This window comes from Trematomus bernacchii, unplaced genomic scaffold (assembly GCF_902827165.1).
Source record: "Trematomus bernacchii unplaced genomic scaffold, fTreBer1.1, whole genome shotgun sequence".
Lineage (NCBI taxonomy): Eukaryota > Metazoa > Chordata > Actinopteri > Perciformes > Nototheniidae > Trematomus > Trematomus bernacchii.
The window spans coordinates 3,605,543-3,621,056 of record NW_022987869.1 but is presented as its reverse complement, the minus strand read 5'-3'; the positions used below and the strand labels follow the sequence as shown (position 1 = coordinate 3,621,056).

Sequence of the window (15,514 nt, the reverse complement as noted above, 5' to 3'; positions counted from 1 at the left end):
ACGTACTTCTCAGGCATGACGGGTAATCTGTGACGTTTCGCTCTCTCAAAAGTTGGGCCATTTTGTCTTCATGCGAAGCAGCTCAGGAATGAATGAGGCCCCGCCTCCCACGCTGTATCCAGTTCTTATTATACATCCATGGTCTCAAGTCAGCACTCAGCACCGATGCAGACTCGCTGTTTGAGGGCTTGATAACCCACTCCCCCTCCACACCGCTCCACACTCGTTGGTTTGGAACAGCACTAACTATTAATGTGGCGGACCCTCCGCGCGAACGCGCAAACGGAGGGGTAGTGTGTAGGGGTAGGGTGTAGGGCGTGGTTTGGGATTGGGCCTTTAGTGAGGTAAAAAGCAAAAAGGCCTCTCCGTTTACTTGTTTAATAAAGAAAAACAAATGGACGGTAGATACACGGATTCCCCTGCAGCATTGTAGGTTGCAGCAATGCACCTAAAACGTTGCACCAGTTCCTATTAGTTTATTATTATTATTATTATTATTATTGTGAAATATCTGACCGTGATGTTGTTTTGTAGCCTACATGTCCAAGTTTAAAATTGAAGAAGAACAAAAAGAAGAAGAAGAAGATTTTCTTATTACATTTCTTATTCATGTATTATACGAATGTATTATCACCATTATCCTGCACAATTATCAATAACTCCCCTTCACTTTTTCTATTGTTCTGTGATTAAAAAACAAAAACTAATTCTAGTTCATGTTCAATAAGTATATTATTTTCCTCGTAAAGAAAACATGTTATTCTTGCTTTTGTTCAACATGTCAGTGTATTTATGTTTAGATGTCGTAGTTGTTTTGCAGATGTCATGTGAAGAAGAAGAAGAAGAAGAAGAAGAAGAAGAAGAAGAAGAAGAAGAAGAAGAAGAAGAAGAAGAAGAAGAAGAAGAAGAAGAAGGGGTTCGCTTGATTTCCTTCACTGCTGCGTCTGGGAGGGGCGGCTCTACATCCCACTGACGGAAAAGTGTCTCTGAGGAATTAGAAAAACAAGCACATTGAATTCGCGTGTCGCTTTCTGAGTGCGTCATTGTCCTGACGCTGTGCATGCGGTGTATCTGGAGCAGCAGTAAACGGTTATTTTCCTGGACACTTCTTCACCTTTATTCAACAATATGTCATCTTTACTGAAAGTCGACCGCGAGCTGAAGAGCAAAGTGAGTGTGTGGATCCACCGAGAACATTCCACATGTGTTTGTATCACCGTAGAGGCTCTAAGCCGGTCAATAATGTGCTTCTTAGCGGCTCCCTGTAATATCATGAAGTTTTGCAACAGTAGTCCTTTGCTCTGCTCACTGAAGCATTAACACGTTTTTCTTTACTTCGTTTGCTTCTCGGCGGAAGTAAACATTACTAATATTATATTAGATAGCTTTTTATTAAATTATAATGTTTACCTTTAGTGTGTAACATATTGTATAATGTCCATGTGTCCCAACAACAACGATGGTAGAACACTAACGGCAGTGGTGGAAGAAGTACTTGGATCCTTTATTTAAGTAAAAGTAGAATACTTTGGTCTGAAAACACTTCATGACAACTGATGGGCCTGAATTGAGTAGAAATATGGAAGTATTGTCAGCTAAATGTACTTAAAGTATCAAAAGCACCCATTATGGACCATGGCTCTTTTGAAAGTATTATATTATGATAGAATATTACATTATTCCTGCTTTTAATTGCTTATATTTAACAATCTAACTGTGGGAGCATTTCATAGTTGTAGTTTGTTAATATTAAGACATTTTTCGAATACAAAATATTTATATTGATAGTACCGTACTGCATTATTTCATATCAAATGCATGGAGGACTATCTTCACCATCAGCATCAACATCTATTAAACTGTGCAACTCCGCATTAGTGTTGTATTAATACTTATACATCACAGTACATATTGTATTAATGTACATGTTAAATAATGTAGTGCAATGTGCACACTTTTAATTTAACTTCTTTTGTTTATATACATATTGTATTTGATCTATTTATATGAAATGTTATTCTAACTTCTTATGTTTACATCAATATCTTTATTTTATTTCATATTTTTATTGCACATTCTCCCTTTTTAACTTCTTATGTTTATATAGAAATATATGTAGTATATATTATGTTATATTATCTTTGTTTTATTTTAGTATAACTTTTGAGGTTTATAAAAATTAAATGTAATGTTTGCTATAAACATATTTATTTAAATTGTATTTGATCGTTTATTGGACATTTTTGCTCTAACGTATCAGGTCTATCAAATATCTTTTGTCTTTTTATTGCGTATTCTCACTTTAATTTCTTGTGTTTATAAATATATGCATTTTATTTTATCTATTATTGGACATTTTACTCTTACTTCTTATGTTTCTTTAAAACATTTATTCTAATTATTTGTATTTTATCTTAATGGACTTTTTACTTTAGCTTCTTATGTTGATGTAAATATTTGTATTATTTAAAAACATTTTTTATTTATGGTTTATTTAACAAAGGTGGAGCAACTGTCACATAGCCCAGTTTGTCCTTGGATAAATCAAGTATTTAGATTCTGATTGATTGTTCTAATTGGCCTCCAATGTGTTGGCAGGTGGAGACGTTCAGGACTCAGATCAGCAGTGAGGTAAGTGTCTGACATCACACACCTGAGTATTTGGTCCTCTGGTCACTCTTATCTGTCTTTCATTGTATGTCTGCTTTCTGGTTCACTTTATGCTTCATTGTAACAATCTTTGGAAAAAGTATGTTCAGTGTTTCCCACAGATCTGAAATATACTTGGGGGGGGGACGTGCAACAACATTAACATTAACCTTTCAGTTGGTCGCTTGTTAGCAGACCCTTCACGCCATGGCAGAGCGAACAGGTACAGGCAGGCCCATAGTGATAGCCCTATAGTTTAAGGCCCCGGCTCCACGAGGACAAATACGGCAAAACGCATCGGAGTAACGCAAATGCAACCGCAAAAAACCTTCCGTCCCCACGCAATATACACCGGATTGTGTCAAGCTCCACGAGACGGCTCCGTTTACATCCAAACGCTGGAAAAGCTGCAGTACATATGCCGAACCTGTACGTGGCGCTGTAACTTCCTCCACAAAAGCAGCAACTTCCTCCACAAAAGCAGCGAAGAAGAATGGTTGTCATGGCTGCACTTCTGTGTATTCTCCGCGGTGGGGGCCGACAGAACCGGGCAGAGTTTTTCGCCGGTCAGCATGTGTTAAAGTTTAAATCTTCCGGACAAAATTATAAAAGTGCCGGTCAAAGGTCTTCATTGTTATTTATTGAGCTTTAAAACAAATGAATAACGACGATATAATGATATATAATCATCAAATACATCTCTTTTTCCTCTCTTCTGACAGCGTCAGTGTCTGTCTCATGCAGCAGCTGATCCTGTAATGAGTGACCCGACAGTAAAAATGAACATATGTATAACTAGTTTAGGGAGTTTGAGAGGTAATTAAAATAGCTAAGGGTGATGATCTGACTTGAAGTGTGTGTTTTGCTCCCGCTGCATCACAGCGGCAGGAGCTGCGTGTCTCCGTCCTGTCAGATTAGACTTCACTTGCGTTTATGTCCATATCGAGATAAAGATAAATAATCTGAATTCAAGGAGGAGCTCCTGTAGATGTTGCACAAAGAACTGTAGCATGGTCAGTAGCGACTGGAGCACGATAGCAACCCCGCGGGGGAGAGGCGGGGCTATGAAAACGAATGACCGTATAGGCGACTCCACGGCCCCGTTGGACCCCCCAGAGCGCTCAGTTCCCAGATCTATCCACCTTTGGACCCGTTGTCGTTTGCGGGGTCTGTTTCTACGTTTCCCTTACGGCGTCGTGGAGCTTAGAGGGCTATACGCATGAGAAATATGCGGATTCAACCAGTTTCCGTCCTCGTGGAGCCGGGGCCTAAATCTACTACCCACAAATAAACATATGGACATGGGTTACTATTTAAAACAAATTGTAAATGTATTTAGGAACCTATCCATGTGATCTTAAGTGGGGGTGGACCTCAAATCCTCTAGGGGGGTCCGGGGTCATGCTCCCCGGTAAGATTTTTTAATTTTATTTTGGAGTTAAATGCATCAATCTGGTGCATTTTGAGGGGCAAATAAAGAGACTAGATCTATGGGAACAGGAAACCTATATGAAACAAAACTGTATACATTTCAATAATCATAAAATCATGGCCATAACCAATAACATACCATTTCCAATATGAAAAAACACTGAAACTTGTTTATTTATTTTTGGTTCATTTATAGTTGTGAGTGTGTCTGTGCTCCTGAATCAGCCTCTCCTGTCTCCTTCCTCTCTTCTCCTCTTTGAGGCAGCAGCAAAGACTAGTTTTAGTTCTCAACAAGTTTTAAAAGTGTATCTTACCTTTTTTCACCTAGTTAACTTTTTTTAATTCATCCATATTTGACCAATCACTCCCCCCTCAAATGGAAATATGTGTTTACATAAATGGTGACCAAACCGTTTGAGACCCACTGAGAACTTAGACTAAGTTAACTATCTAAACACTCAGAGAGTCCTTTACCTCACCTGAGCTGAGGTTATCCCGAGCTTGAATGACACACAATCAAGGGCTTAGATTTATGATCTGTATGACAGTGGCCATGTCGGCAGGCCACATCATGTAGACAGCCAGTCACCCTGTGTGAGGCAGACCCACATTTGCGCAGCGTTGCGTTCATAATACATACAAAAAAAAAAAAAAAATCCTCAGGCCAGCAGGAAACCCCCCGGTCCTCCCGATGGCCAGTCCGGGACTGGGTACAGGAGGCGTAGAGCGAGGGATGATTGACCACAAGTTAATCGATCGCAAATGGCATCGTGGTCGCGAAAAAAACAAAACCTAAATGGGTTGTGAAATATACTTGGGCGGCCGTTAATATACCTGGGCGGCCCGCCCAAGTATATTCTATGTGTGGGAAACCCTGATGTTATTCTAATGAATCAACGTTTATTCCTGTTTGTTTCTGTAGGCTGAGCACCTGGTCGCCTGCTTCTTCCCTAAAAAGCTCCTGGAGTTGGATCAGTTTCTCAGGGTGAGAGACCTGACCGCAAATTGAAATTGAATAAGGTGTAGAATCACGCATCATTACTGTCCTCGGTGTCTGTGGTCACTGATGGTAACGATAAGTTCACTTTAATAGCAACACATGGTTGAGCAGCTGAGCCGTGATGCAAATAAAGAGGTGCAGTGATGGCCGACACGGAGGTTAGCATCAAGAGCTCCCTGACAAAAAGCTATGGGATTTTCCATTGGATATCGGGATATCGAGAAGAAAAAAAGATCTGTGGCAAACACACCTTTATCATACTTGCACGATTTGTTCAGCAGGATCATCTCCACAAATGAATAGCACTTTTAAGATTTTTGAAGCCAGAAGTAAAAAGCTAACGCAAGGCAACAAACAAACTACATGACTATCCCACAGCTCCACATCACCACTGCTAAGCTAAAGGTGGCTAATGTCCGATTGGATGACATTAGTAGTCTCATTTGGACACTTGATAGCATCTGCTGTTTTTAAGACATTTAAAAGCTTCCGAAACATTCCCCAGTGGGGTATTTACTGACGTATTTTGTGTTGTAGAACAAAAACAAATCTTCAGCTTGTGTTAACCACATACCTTATTTCAGGTAATTGGCCAAAAACATGTTCCAAAACCTTTGACTTTGACCCAACAAAACTTTGAAGAGCTTAAATGCTGGCTGGTTACCAGGTTTTAGAATGAGTTCTTGCATCGCTCTATTGGTCAGAGCCAGTTTATCTGGCCTTAGCTGGCAGGACAATGCATAGAGCCTGATTCAAAGAACACTGGTACCACGGCAGTAGTTCCCCCTAGTGGTATTTCTTCAGACTCAGTGCACGTTCCCGTCAGGTCATGTCTTGTGCGGCACCTAACACTACCTCACTAAATGCATATATCATGTGCTGCATATGAAGAAAATGAAAAGAGATCAAATCAAAAAAGCAACTGTTCATGTGAACATGACAACAGAATATTGCTGGTAAAAAATGACTAATTTACTAATGTTAATTCCCAGGTGAATCCAAAATTATTCTTAATGACTTACAGATAACACACTAGATCTAGACTAGAAAATGCAGAGTGGAATTAATTTCCCCTTAGGAACCATAAATGATATCAAATCAAGGTCTGTTTTAGTAAATAACAAGCCCTAGAATGTTAATCATAATTATTAAAAGGTTTTATTTTATCTTCAAACGTCCATAGTTTGAAGCATCTCTGTCTCCTTCATTGCCTGTCCTCTCCTGTAGAGCAACAATGCCAATTCATTTCTTGAAAAGTGAATAGTATGTGTATATGTTTAATTTTTGTAATCCATGAATAAGAGTTGATTTCCGACCTTTTCCCATGGTGTTCCAGGAGCCGATTCTCAACGTGACTGACCTGAAAGAAATCCACTCGGAGATCAAGTTCAGAGTCCCAGAGCCCATCCTCTTCACCAACAGCCATGACGGCATGGACACGGTGAGTCAGCACTTTATCGTACAGTGACTACAGAATCTCATAGTTTCAACTGTTAGCATAGTCACCATGTAGGGACGCTCTTGAAAAAATGTATTTTTTTACTGACATATTTGTTTTGATTTTATTATACACTTTCCAAGACAGACATAACAACTAATGGTGCGTTCACAACGGATGCGGTCTTTGGGGGCGGCACGATTGCGCGGACAGACGCGAATTCGCTCCGACAGCGCACATGAAGCGGTTGATGCGAATGCTGCGGTGCGATTGAGGCGATTGAAGGGGGCCGCGACAAACCCTCCAGTTCAATTTTTTCAACTCGAGCGGCAAAGTCGCATGACGCGATCTCGCGGTAGCCAATCAGCGGTGAGGATCTCAGCCTGCCGTCACTGACGTTGAACCACAAAACCAAAAGATCAGCTGTTAGCACTCAGAGCTCACAGCTCCTCATATCTGTTCAGAAACTAGACAAAAGTGAAACAAGTACAAACCACAGACTGTCTGTGTCATGGTGAATACAGTCGCTGGTTTATTTATGTCTGTAGGCCGTTGTGAGTGTGGACGGTCGGAGCATATACAATGTTAGCTTAGCTTGATCGACCCGATCTCCATTTAGAAAACACGCATTTTAAAAGGTTTTTCGCCTGCCGTCTGTCTGCAGACTTGTCAAAGCATTAATTCATGGTTTTTACTAACCGGTATCAGTATGTTGTTACTTCGGCATCACTTTGAAACGTGTATTAAAATTAAATCACGGTCAAATATGGTCATTTTGTTGTAGTTGTAGCCCCCTAGCCAGCGATTCTTGTTTGAATGATGCGAGTAAACACAGCTGACAGCCGCGGTGAAACTCGAGCGATAAGAGCGATTAGAGCAAAGCGAATATTCGCATCGCGTCCGGTGTGAACGCAGAATAAGACCGCAAAAGAGTACAGCAGAAACAAGAAAAAAACAATAGAAGTTGGTTGGAGGGATTAAAGCCTTCCTCTGTGTTTTTATCAAACACTCTGGAACCATGGGAACACATGCAAAACATACATGGAGATCCAAGTCAACATCCACTTTTTCACAATTAAAACAAAATGGAAACTAATCAAAAGTAGCAACTTCCTGCCACATCCTTTGGCCTTCTGCAGAAGAGGGAGTTTCTCAGTTGTCATGGAGATGGTTCAGTTGCTATGAGATAAAGTACCAGTCATGTAGTAACGGGTGATAAAGCTCAGTTAAAAAAAACACTTGGCTAAAAGGAAAATGAATGATGAATGATAACACTTTTACACCATTACGGTCTGATGTAAACAAATAAACAGTAGATTAGAACAACAGCCGTAGTCATGGTTACTGTACATATAAAATATGGTGACAGGATGTTGAGAGATGAGGATTAAAAACAAATAAATCGAACTGAAGAGAGCTTTGAACGTCTTTAAGTACAGTGATCGAGAGGTGCAAACGCTCTACAACGACCAAAAACACTTCCATTAGTCGAAACGTGCTGTGGTTTCAAAAACAATGCAAATATAAAAACACAAATGTGCCAAAACACATGCAAATGAAGAAACATCTTCACCAACTTGAGGAAACATGCACAGCTGAATAAACAAAACGCTTTAATAAAAAACACTGTAAGAAGCTCATAATTCAACGGAAACCAGGGGACACTAAAAAGTGATGCACACAGCTGGGATCGGAGCGCTTGGTGACGTTCAGGATTATAAAGCTGAACAACTGTCTCGGTTGGCGGAGTTAGTTTGTTTCATAACTGTAAGCTAACAGCAGATCTGCAATAATATCAGAAGGAATCATGCAATCACATTGTTAAAATATGAAGATTCCATTCCCAGGGTGTCCGCGGGGTCTTAAAAAGTATTAAAAGTTGATAAATCAATTTAGCGAAAATTAAGGCTATTAAAAGTATGAAACGGCATTTTCCAAGGTATTACATTTTGTAGCTTGTTTTCAATAAGTATATAAATTGTCCAAAGAGGTTGTATTCTACAGTCTGCCTGAATGTAATCATTGCGTAGGTGTGTAGTGTGATTCTGTGTAGTTTATTTATGGCATCCCGTTGGGTTTGACGTCATCTGAACAGGACATCGCACGCTCACTGCTTGATAGCGCGCGAAGGTCCGTTTACGCCGGTTGTTAAACAACATCGTTATGGGGAAATGCAAGTTTGCGTCCAAATGGTTGGAAGATAAGGAGGAAGGACAATCAATACTGTATATAGTCAATGTGAGATAAAGTGTGTCGCCAAGGTAACAGGTTAAAACTCGAAGTGGCGATGAGGTCTTTAAATGTATGGAAAGGGTCTTAAAAAAGGTCTTAAAAGGTTTTACATTTGACTTCAGGATTCCTGCACATACCCTGATTCCAACTACACAGTCCCCATAATGCAGGTGGTGCACACGAACAGGGAGAACAATGAAGGAGTTACATCTCTTTCCCTGCTTGTTACTTCAGACTGCAGCAGGATAGCTCTCCTCACAGATTCTCCGCTGTCAGTCTAGGAAGTTCTTTGATTTGATACGCAGCACAGTTTGAGTGGAGCACACCGTTAAGATTACCGGGCTTCTTTTGCCTCTATTACAGTACAGCTGAAGTTAGAAAGGAAAGAGTGAGAATGGACAATATGGGATTCAGACCAACATCCGTCTGTCATGAATATAATGAAATGAGCCCTTCTGTTTGTGCAGCAGAACACCAGGAAGAGGAAACTTGACGATGGACTCGCTGATGAGAGCTGGCAAGGTAAAACTAAACCTGGTAAATAATCACGGTGACCGTCTCGTGTTGATCGCGTAGCAGAGTGTGAGAGCTGTAACCTGCCGCTACAGAACTCTTTGGTGAGAGGAACAGTTTGTAATTGTGGACGCTCGGTTCTGTTTCAGGCGGAACCAAAACAGCTGTGATGCCGGAGGGGATAATAAAATGCAACACCAAGCTGGTGGACCTGATCGAACGAGTCAAACCAGAGATCCGCACGCTGATCGAGAAGTGTAACACAGTAAGTCTCATACACACACGTATAACGTTTTATGTGTTTCAAAATGCAGACATGTGTATGCTATATCATATCTGATGAGCCAACCGCATAGTGTTTCAGTGATTATTATTTGTTATGCCAGTGTTTAGCATCTTTTGACAAAAAGCCAATGGGATATTTCCATTGGCTTCTGGACTATTGCAGAAAATAAGATCTGAGGCGAACCATCATTTATTATACTAAGATATTTCATTAAGAAGGATAATCACCATATATCAGTGTTGTAGTCAAGTCACCAATTCACGAGTCCAAGTCACTCGAGTCCCCACTTTTCGAGTCCAAGTCACCTAGGGATAGTCGGAGTCCAAGTCCGAGTCACCCAAGGAGTGTCCGAGTCGAGTCCGAGTCACAAGTCTTCATGTATTCATCTTAGTGGATATATGTGTTGAAATGTAGCTGCTCCTCTACATTGCTTTCATCCTGTCATGTTATACTAATATTTCTATTGAACTGCTGTGAAGCCAGTTTGGCTACAATTCTTGTATAAAAGGTGCTATACAAATATAAAGCTTATTTCTAATATTATTATTATTGTAAATGACCTTTAATATGTCTAACTATATTTAAAATGAGTTACCTTTTTAGAGAAGTGATTATATTTGTATGCCAATATTTTCCTTTGGTAAAGTTTTCGTTTTGCACTTTTATTTTGATAGAAATAAGATCAGGACTCTTATTTTGAAGGAACTTTTACCGGAAGTCAATGGACAACAGAGCAGTGTAAACACACATGTATAATGACGGATAGATGACGAATAAATTAATATATACTAAATAGTTGCATTGGGTTTTTAGCACCTGGCTGATAAGGGCACAAGCTCTTACGTTGGTAATGATTGTATAAAAGCAAGGGTGATCAATAAACAGATACCATCAGTTGGAGAGTCCGAGTCCAGGACTCGAGTACTCCATCTCTGCCATATATTAACAACATTTTGATAATAGTTCAAGCGTAAATGCAACCGGCAGACATATTGCTATAGACATTGACGTCACCACTGCTAAGCTAAAGGTAGCTAATGTTCAGCATGATGACCTTTTAGTGGTCTTATTTAGACACGTAAAAGCCTCAGACATTCACAAGTGGGGTATTTACTGACTTATTTTATGACTTTAATTCGGGAATCTATCCAACAACTAGTCGGAAAACAATTGACTTTGAGACAAGGGGAACCTGGAAGTGCTAAAAAACGAATTTCCTGATTTAGGACTCATTCCTGCACCATTATTAGCCCACCATCTGTCCTGTGTGACTGTGTGCAGCTGAGAATGAGCAGCCTCCTCTGTAGGAGCTGTCAGGGTGAGCTTGAGCGATGCAGAGTAGATGGGACGAAGAAACATGTCAGTGTGACAAAGAATGCTCTGCGTTTCTCAGTAACCATAAAACTAAGTTTATGTATCAGAAACCTTTAGCTACTTCCTGGGTAAAATCAGTTTATGAGTACTGTCACTATGCTTTTGAAATGAAAGTGTTTGTAGTGGCCGTTTCTCAAAAGTAGAACAATTTGAATGTTGTAGTGACTCATGATCCAAAGCGTCAAAATACCTTTAATGAAGACCCAAGGTAGTCACAGGTAAGTCTGAAAGGTTTATTCATGTAAATCACAGCTTCCAAATCCATATGCCTCTTGGCGTCCACTACCGACTTATAGACACTTTGAAACTTGGTGAAGTAAGTTACACTCAAGTACTATCACGCGGTCAAATGTGGACGCGGGCCATCAAAACACTTCTATTGTCTTACTGGCATAGGGTCGTTTTAAACTGTGCACGAGAGTCTGCTTTACGGCATGAAACTAAGTCGTAAACAATAATAAATATTAACCTTAGCACAGTCCAGAAAAGTTTACAAAAATTGAATTATTATAAAATGATTATTACATTAATTTAAATTAAATTCAAAGAATATACACCTCTTTTGCCAACAAACATTAGCATGCATAATAACACGCCTTCATGTCTTCTCTGTTCTGCCAGGTGAAGATGTGGGTCCAGCTGCTCATCCCCAGGATAGAAGATGGAAACAACTTTGGAGTGTCCATACAGGTCCGTACACATCCTGGGTTAAAATAGATGATCCTGAAATAAGGATAGCAGTACAGGACTTGATTCTCATTATCTTTTATTTCCTTAATATTTACTCTTCTATAGATCTATACAGAATATACAGTATGCTCTATATTTGAATGTGTTGCACTCCCTATGTTTGCCACTAGGGAGCAGCACTGACATGCTCCTTAACTTCCACAGTTACTGTTTATTTCAGTTAAGCACTCAACTGGGATTGTATATAGTGTTAAAGTGCTGGTTTATATTACATTTTATAATCAGCAGTCATGTAACACGTGTGCAAATGTTGTGTGTGTGTGTGTGTGTGTGTGTGTGTGTGTGTGTGTGTAGGAGGAGACGGTGGCAGAGCTGAGGACAGTGGAGTCAGAGGCAGCATCTTACCTGGACCAGATCTCCAGATATTACATCACAAGAGCCAAGCTGGTCTCCAAAATTGTCAAGTACCCTCACGTGGTGTGTAATCTGTGTGTGCAGCATATGGCAGCCAGAGTCTACATCTGCTCTGAAAAGCACATTTGGTTGTGTTAATAACAAGCTGTCTGTAATCTTTAGGAGGACTACAGGAGGACCATATCAGAGATCGATGAGAAGGAGTACATCAGTTTGAAAATCATCGTCTCAGAGCTCAGGAACCAATATGTGAGTGCTGATTTGTCATTTTAAACTCATTTTAAAGCTGCATTAAAACAGGGTCAAAAGAGACATACAACCTCTGTACAATACTCAATAAAGATTTGCAGGAATAAGTCATAAACCTATACACGAGTCAGCATTTTACCACCTGCTGTCTCTACAGTTATGAAACCTGAATATAGAAGTCTACCCAGAATATTTGCCAGTTTAACCTTTAAAGGATTTAGTAAAAGAATATATAAATCTAATACACAAATAGTTTAGTTTTCTTCTAACTTTAATCAAACTTGGCAATTTAATACGAGTGCACCACTCATACAAACAGTTTCTAGTGTTTTCTTGGCTAATCTTACTTTCAGGTTCCGGGTTAGGGTTAGATCAAAACAATGAAAACGAGATCCAAATCTTATTTCCCCAAACTCCTTTTATGTTTGAGTCAGATGTGACCAGCACAATGTTCATATTAATATGTCTGCTTGTTGCTTATAGGTCATCCTTCATGATATGATCCTGAAGAACATTGAGAAGATCAAGAAACCAAGAAACAGCAACGCTGAAGCTCTTTACTGACAACCCACACAGACACACACACACACACATACACACACACTCACATACACACACACTCACACATACACACACACACACACACACACACTCACACTCACAGACATAAGCTCAGTCATGACCAATAATTCTATTTTTTGTCGTGGACTATCTGATATTTTTGGGTTTTTACAACCTCGGGACAATTCACGACGTGTCACATCAGACGCTACTTGGGCAGATATTTGCTGTTGCCGGGCTCACTATACTATACTCTCTGTATAACCCCAGCTGTGTGGGTCCATAGTGAGCTAGAGTAATCCATTAATATACATTTGAAAAAGAAATGTACGCACACGGATACATTTCAGCTGTTCCTTTTGGCCTGACCCTGCATTCTCCCACATGCTGTCTTGACTTCTCAGTACTCTGCAGCGTGACCTCTGACTTTTTCCCATAAGTACCGGGCTGCAAGCTGTAGTTACAAAGCCCCCCTCCCATCTGCTCCTCTGGGACTGAAGCTCAGAGCCTCCTGCTGCTTCTCTTCCTGTCAGGGTCCTGGTTGAGTTTTGCTCTCATGGATGCCGTGCCTCTCCCAGGATTTATTGTCAGTTTTTGACAGTTTTTTTTAGCTCCTTCCTTTTATTTAGTTCATACCCCGTGTCTGGAACTTGGAAAAAATTGGAATTTTAAAACTCCAACTCCAGCGAGTCCTCTCCTGGTGGCCCTTAAACTGTCAAGAACTCCCTTCTCAAACAACATGCAGAGGTGCGACTGAAAAGTTTATCCGGCATGACTCCATTTCTCATTTTTGAGCCTTGGTCTTGATGTGAAGAATATTTTGTATTCTTCCCCCTGCCCACTTTCTTTCTTGTCTACTGCTTGTCGTATCTTAGCGTCATACTGTTACTCTGAAATGTCAAGAAAACCCCATTTAGCCTGCCCTCCTTTTACTGTGACACCCTTGCCAAACCAAAAGGGAAAAAAAAGAGTGTCTGTGGTTCCATGAAGCTGTTATAGTTTTTAAGGCCCTGCATATCTGTTTCAATCTGGACTCTTCAGTTTTCCCCAGATTTATTCTGCTATAATAATGTTATTTTGTATTTTGTTCACATTGTGATGCCATATTGAAGCCCGGTGCTTTAATGAACTTTTGCAACTGACCTTATGGGAAATTACAAAGTCACGTCCAGGATCGCCTTTAAAGTGCATGCACAAATGTTTTTATTTCAACTTTTTATGCAAATAAAGTGTTAAAGGAACAAATCTCTCTGCGTGCTTGAAAATGTGGTCGAAACAAATTCAAAATCAATTTAAATGTATATCCCATGTAACATTTTATTAAAAAAATACACCATAATTGCAGTCTCACAGGATTCCACTCTCAGGTGTTTTTACTGTCTGTCGTAGAAATCCCAGGGTCCCATTCGCTCGGTGAAAGCTGAGTCACAAGCATGCACAACCAGAGGCCTGTACTACGAAGCTGGTTCAACATAACCTGGATATGTTTGAGTTAGCCGGTTGGCCCAATCCAAAACATACGCGCTCTCGCTAAGCTGTACTACGACGCTGGTTATCAAGTGGATCGCTCAAGCCAGCTGCGCATTCACATGAAAGGGGTGGTATCTGGAGATAATACTTCTGCATACAGTATGTGACACTGTAAGTGTTGCACGGCCAGATACGGCTCAAGAAGCTGACTCGGATAAGGAAATATATGATACATTATGATGTGATATGAATGATAATGGGACACATCGACGTCTGCACTCACAGTGCCGCCGGCCATCTTTCCTGCAGCAGCAGTTTAAACTGTATTTCCTCCGCACACTGAGCTCTGATTGGTCAGCAGGCGGTGCTTTCACTGAGTTGATCTCTTATCCTGGAACCTATCCTGCTTCGGAGCAGACTAGGTTCCAGGATAAGTTACCGTGGAGATCTAGCCCGCTAAAAAGTGAACCAGCTTCGTAGGACCGGAAACCCCTGAAGTTAGCTTGCTAAATGAAAATCTTGCTTCGTAGTATAGGCCCCAGGCCTCTGGAGTCTCCAGTGTCTAGCCTTCCACTGCTGTCACAAATATCAACGTTAGCAACAGCCAACGTTAGCCTGCGGTCATATTACATATAGGCCTATATCAAACAAATACAAGCTGGTCGTGTCTCCTCAGACAATATAGTAGCACCTTTCTCTATAAGACCCCTCAAAAAAAGCTCAGCCTGCTCCAATTGGCTCGTTAGAAAAATTACTATTGTACCCTTATTCTGAAGTGGTTGGTGGCGAAACTGATTGAACCTGCATGCAATAGAGGAGGGGTAGCCTAATCGAAATTATATCTGAATGATAAGTTTTCACAGAACAGTGACTGGGTTGTCTTATTTTAGTTGGTGGTTGGTACACATGCAAAATATCCAAATGTATATGCACCAGCATTGAAAAAGTGAATACTTCATAAAAGGAACTGTTGAATTAAATGATGACAACCCCTGGACAGAGAACAAGAAAGTCTAACATAACCCCAGTTATGACACGACTGACTATCTGTGTAACGATTGTAGCCATACTCATATACACTGTCCATTAACTAGCTTTCAGTCAGACAACTCATGTGTTTCTTGACATGTTTATTAAGCAGCATATAGTTTGAGTTTGGCGTCTAGGCTCGGGCCTCATCACTCAACATATGTATATCTGCCCCCCC

At 40.4% G+C, this 15,514-nt stretch overlaps 1 protein-coding gene across 2 annotated transcripts; it reads left to right on the top strand.

Moving 5' to 3' along the window:
- The first annotated feature begins 725 nt into the window (after window positions 1–725).
- On the top strand, window positions 726–14,187 carry LOC117469292 (proteasome activator complex subunit 3-like). 2 transcript variants are annotated; one of them, XM_034113712.1, is made up of 10 exons: window positions 726–1,170; window positions 2,599–2,631; window positions 5,003–5,065; window positions 6,417–6,521; window positions 9,221–9,272; window positions 9,413–9,528; window positions 11,545–11,613; window positions 11,968–12,090; window positions 12,190–12,276; window positions 12,760–14,187. In XM_034113712.1, exons 1-10 carry the CDS (start codon window positions 1,129–1,131, stop codon window positions 12,838–12,840), a joined length of 771 nt encoding a protein of 256 aa, XP_033969603.1. In that variant the 5' UTR covers window positions 726–1,128; the 3' UTR covers window positions 12,841–14,187. The 2 variants fall into 2 exon arrangements, with proteins under 2 accessions (XP_033969603.1, XP_033969602.1); XM_034113711.1 differs by having other exon boundaries at window positions 733–1,170; window positions 9,218–9,272.
- The last annotated feature ends 1,327 nt before the right edge of the window (window positions 14,188–15,514 follow it).

Excerpts from the sequence above, each read along its gene's own strand:
- LOC117469292 (XM_034113711.1), top strand. The coding sequence starts at position 1,129 with ATGTCATCTTTACTGAAAGTCGACCGCGAGCTGAAGAGCAAA. Across the intron at positions 5,066-6,416 it reads AGTTGGATCAGTTTCTCAGG|GAGCCGATTCTCAACGTGAC; the intron begins GTGAGAGACCTG and ends ATGGTGTTCCAG. Across the intron at positions 11,614-11,967 it reads ACTTTGGAGTGTCCATACAG|GAGGAGACGGTGGCAGAGCT; the intron begins GTCCGTACACAT and ends GTGTGTGTGTAG.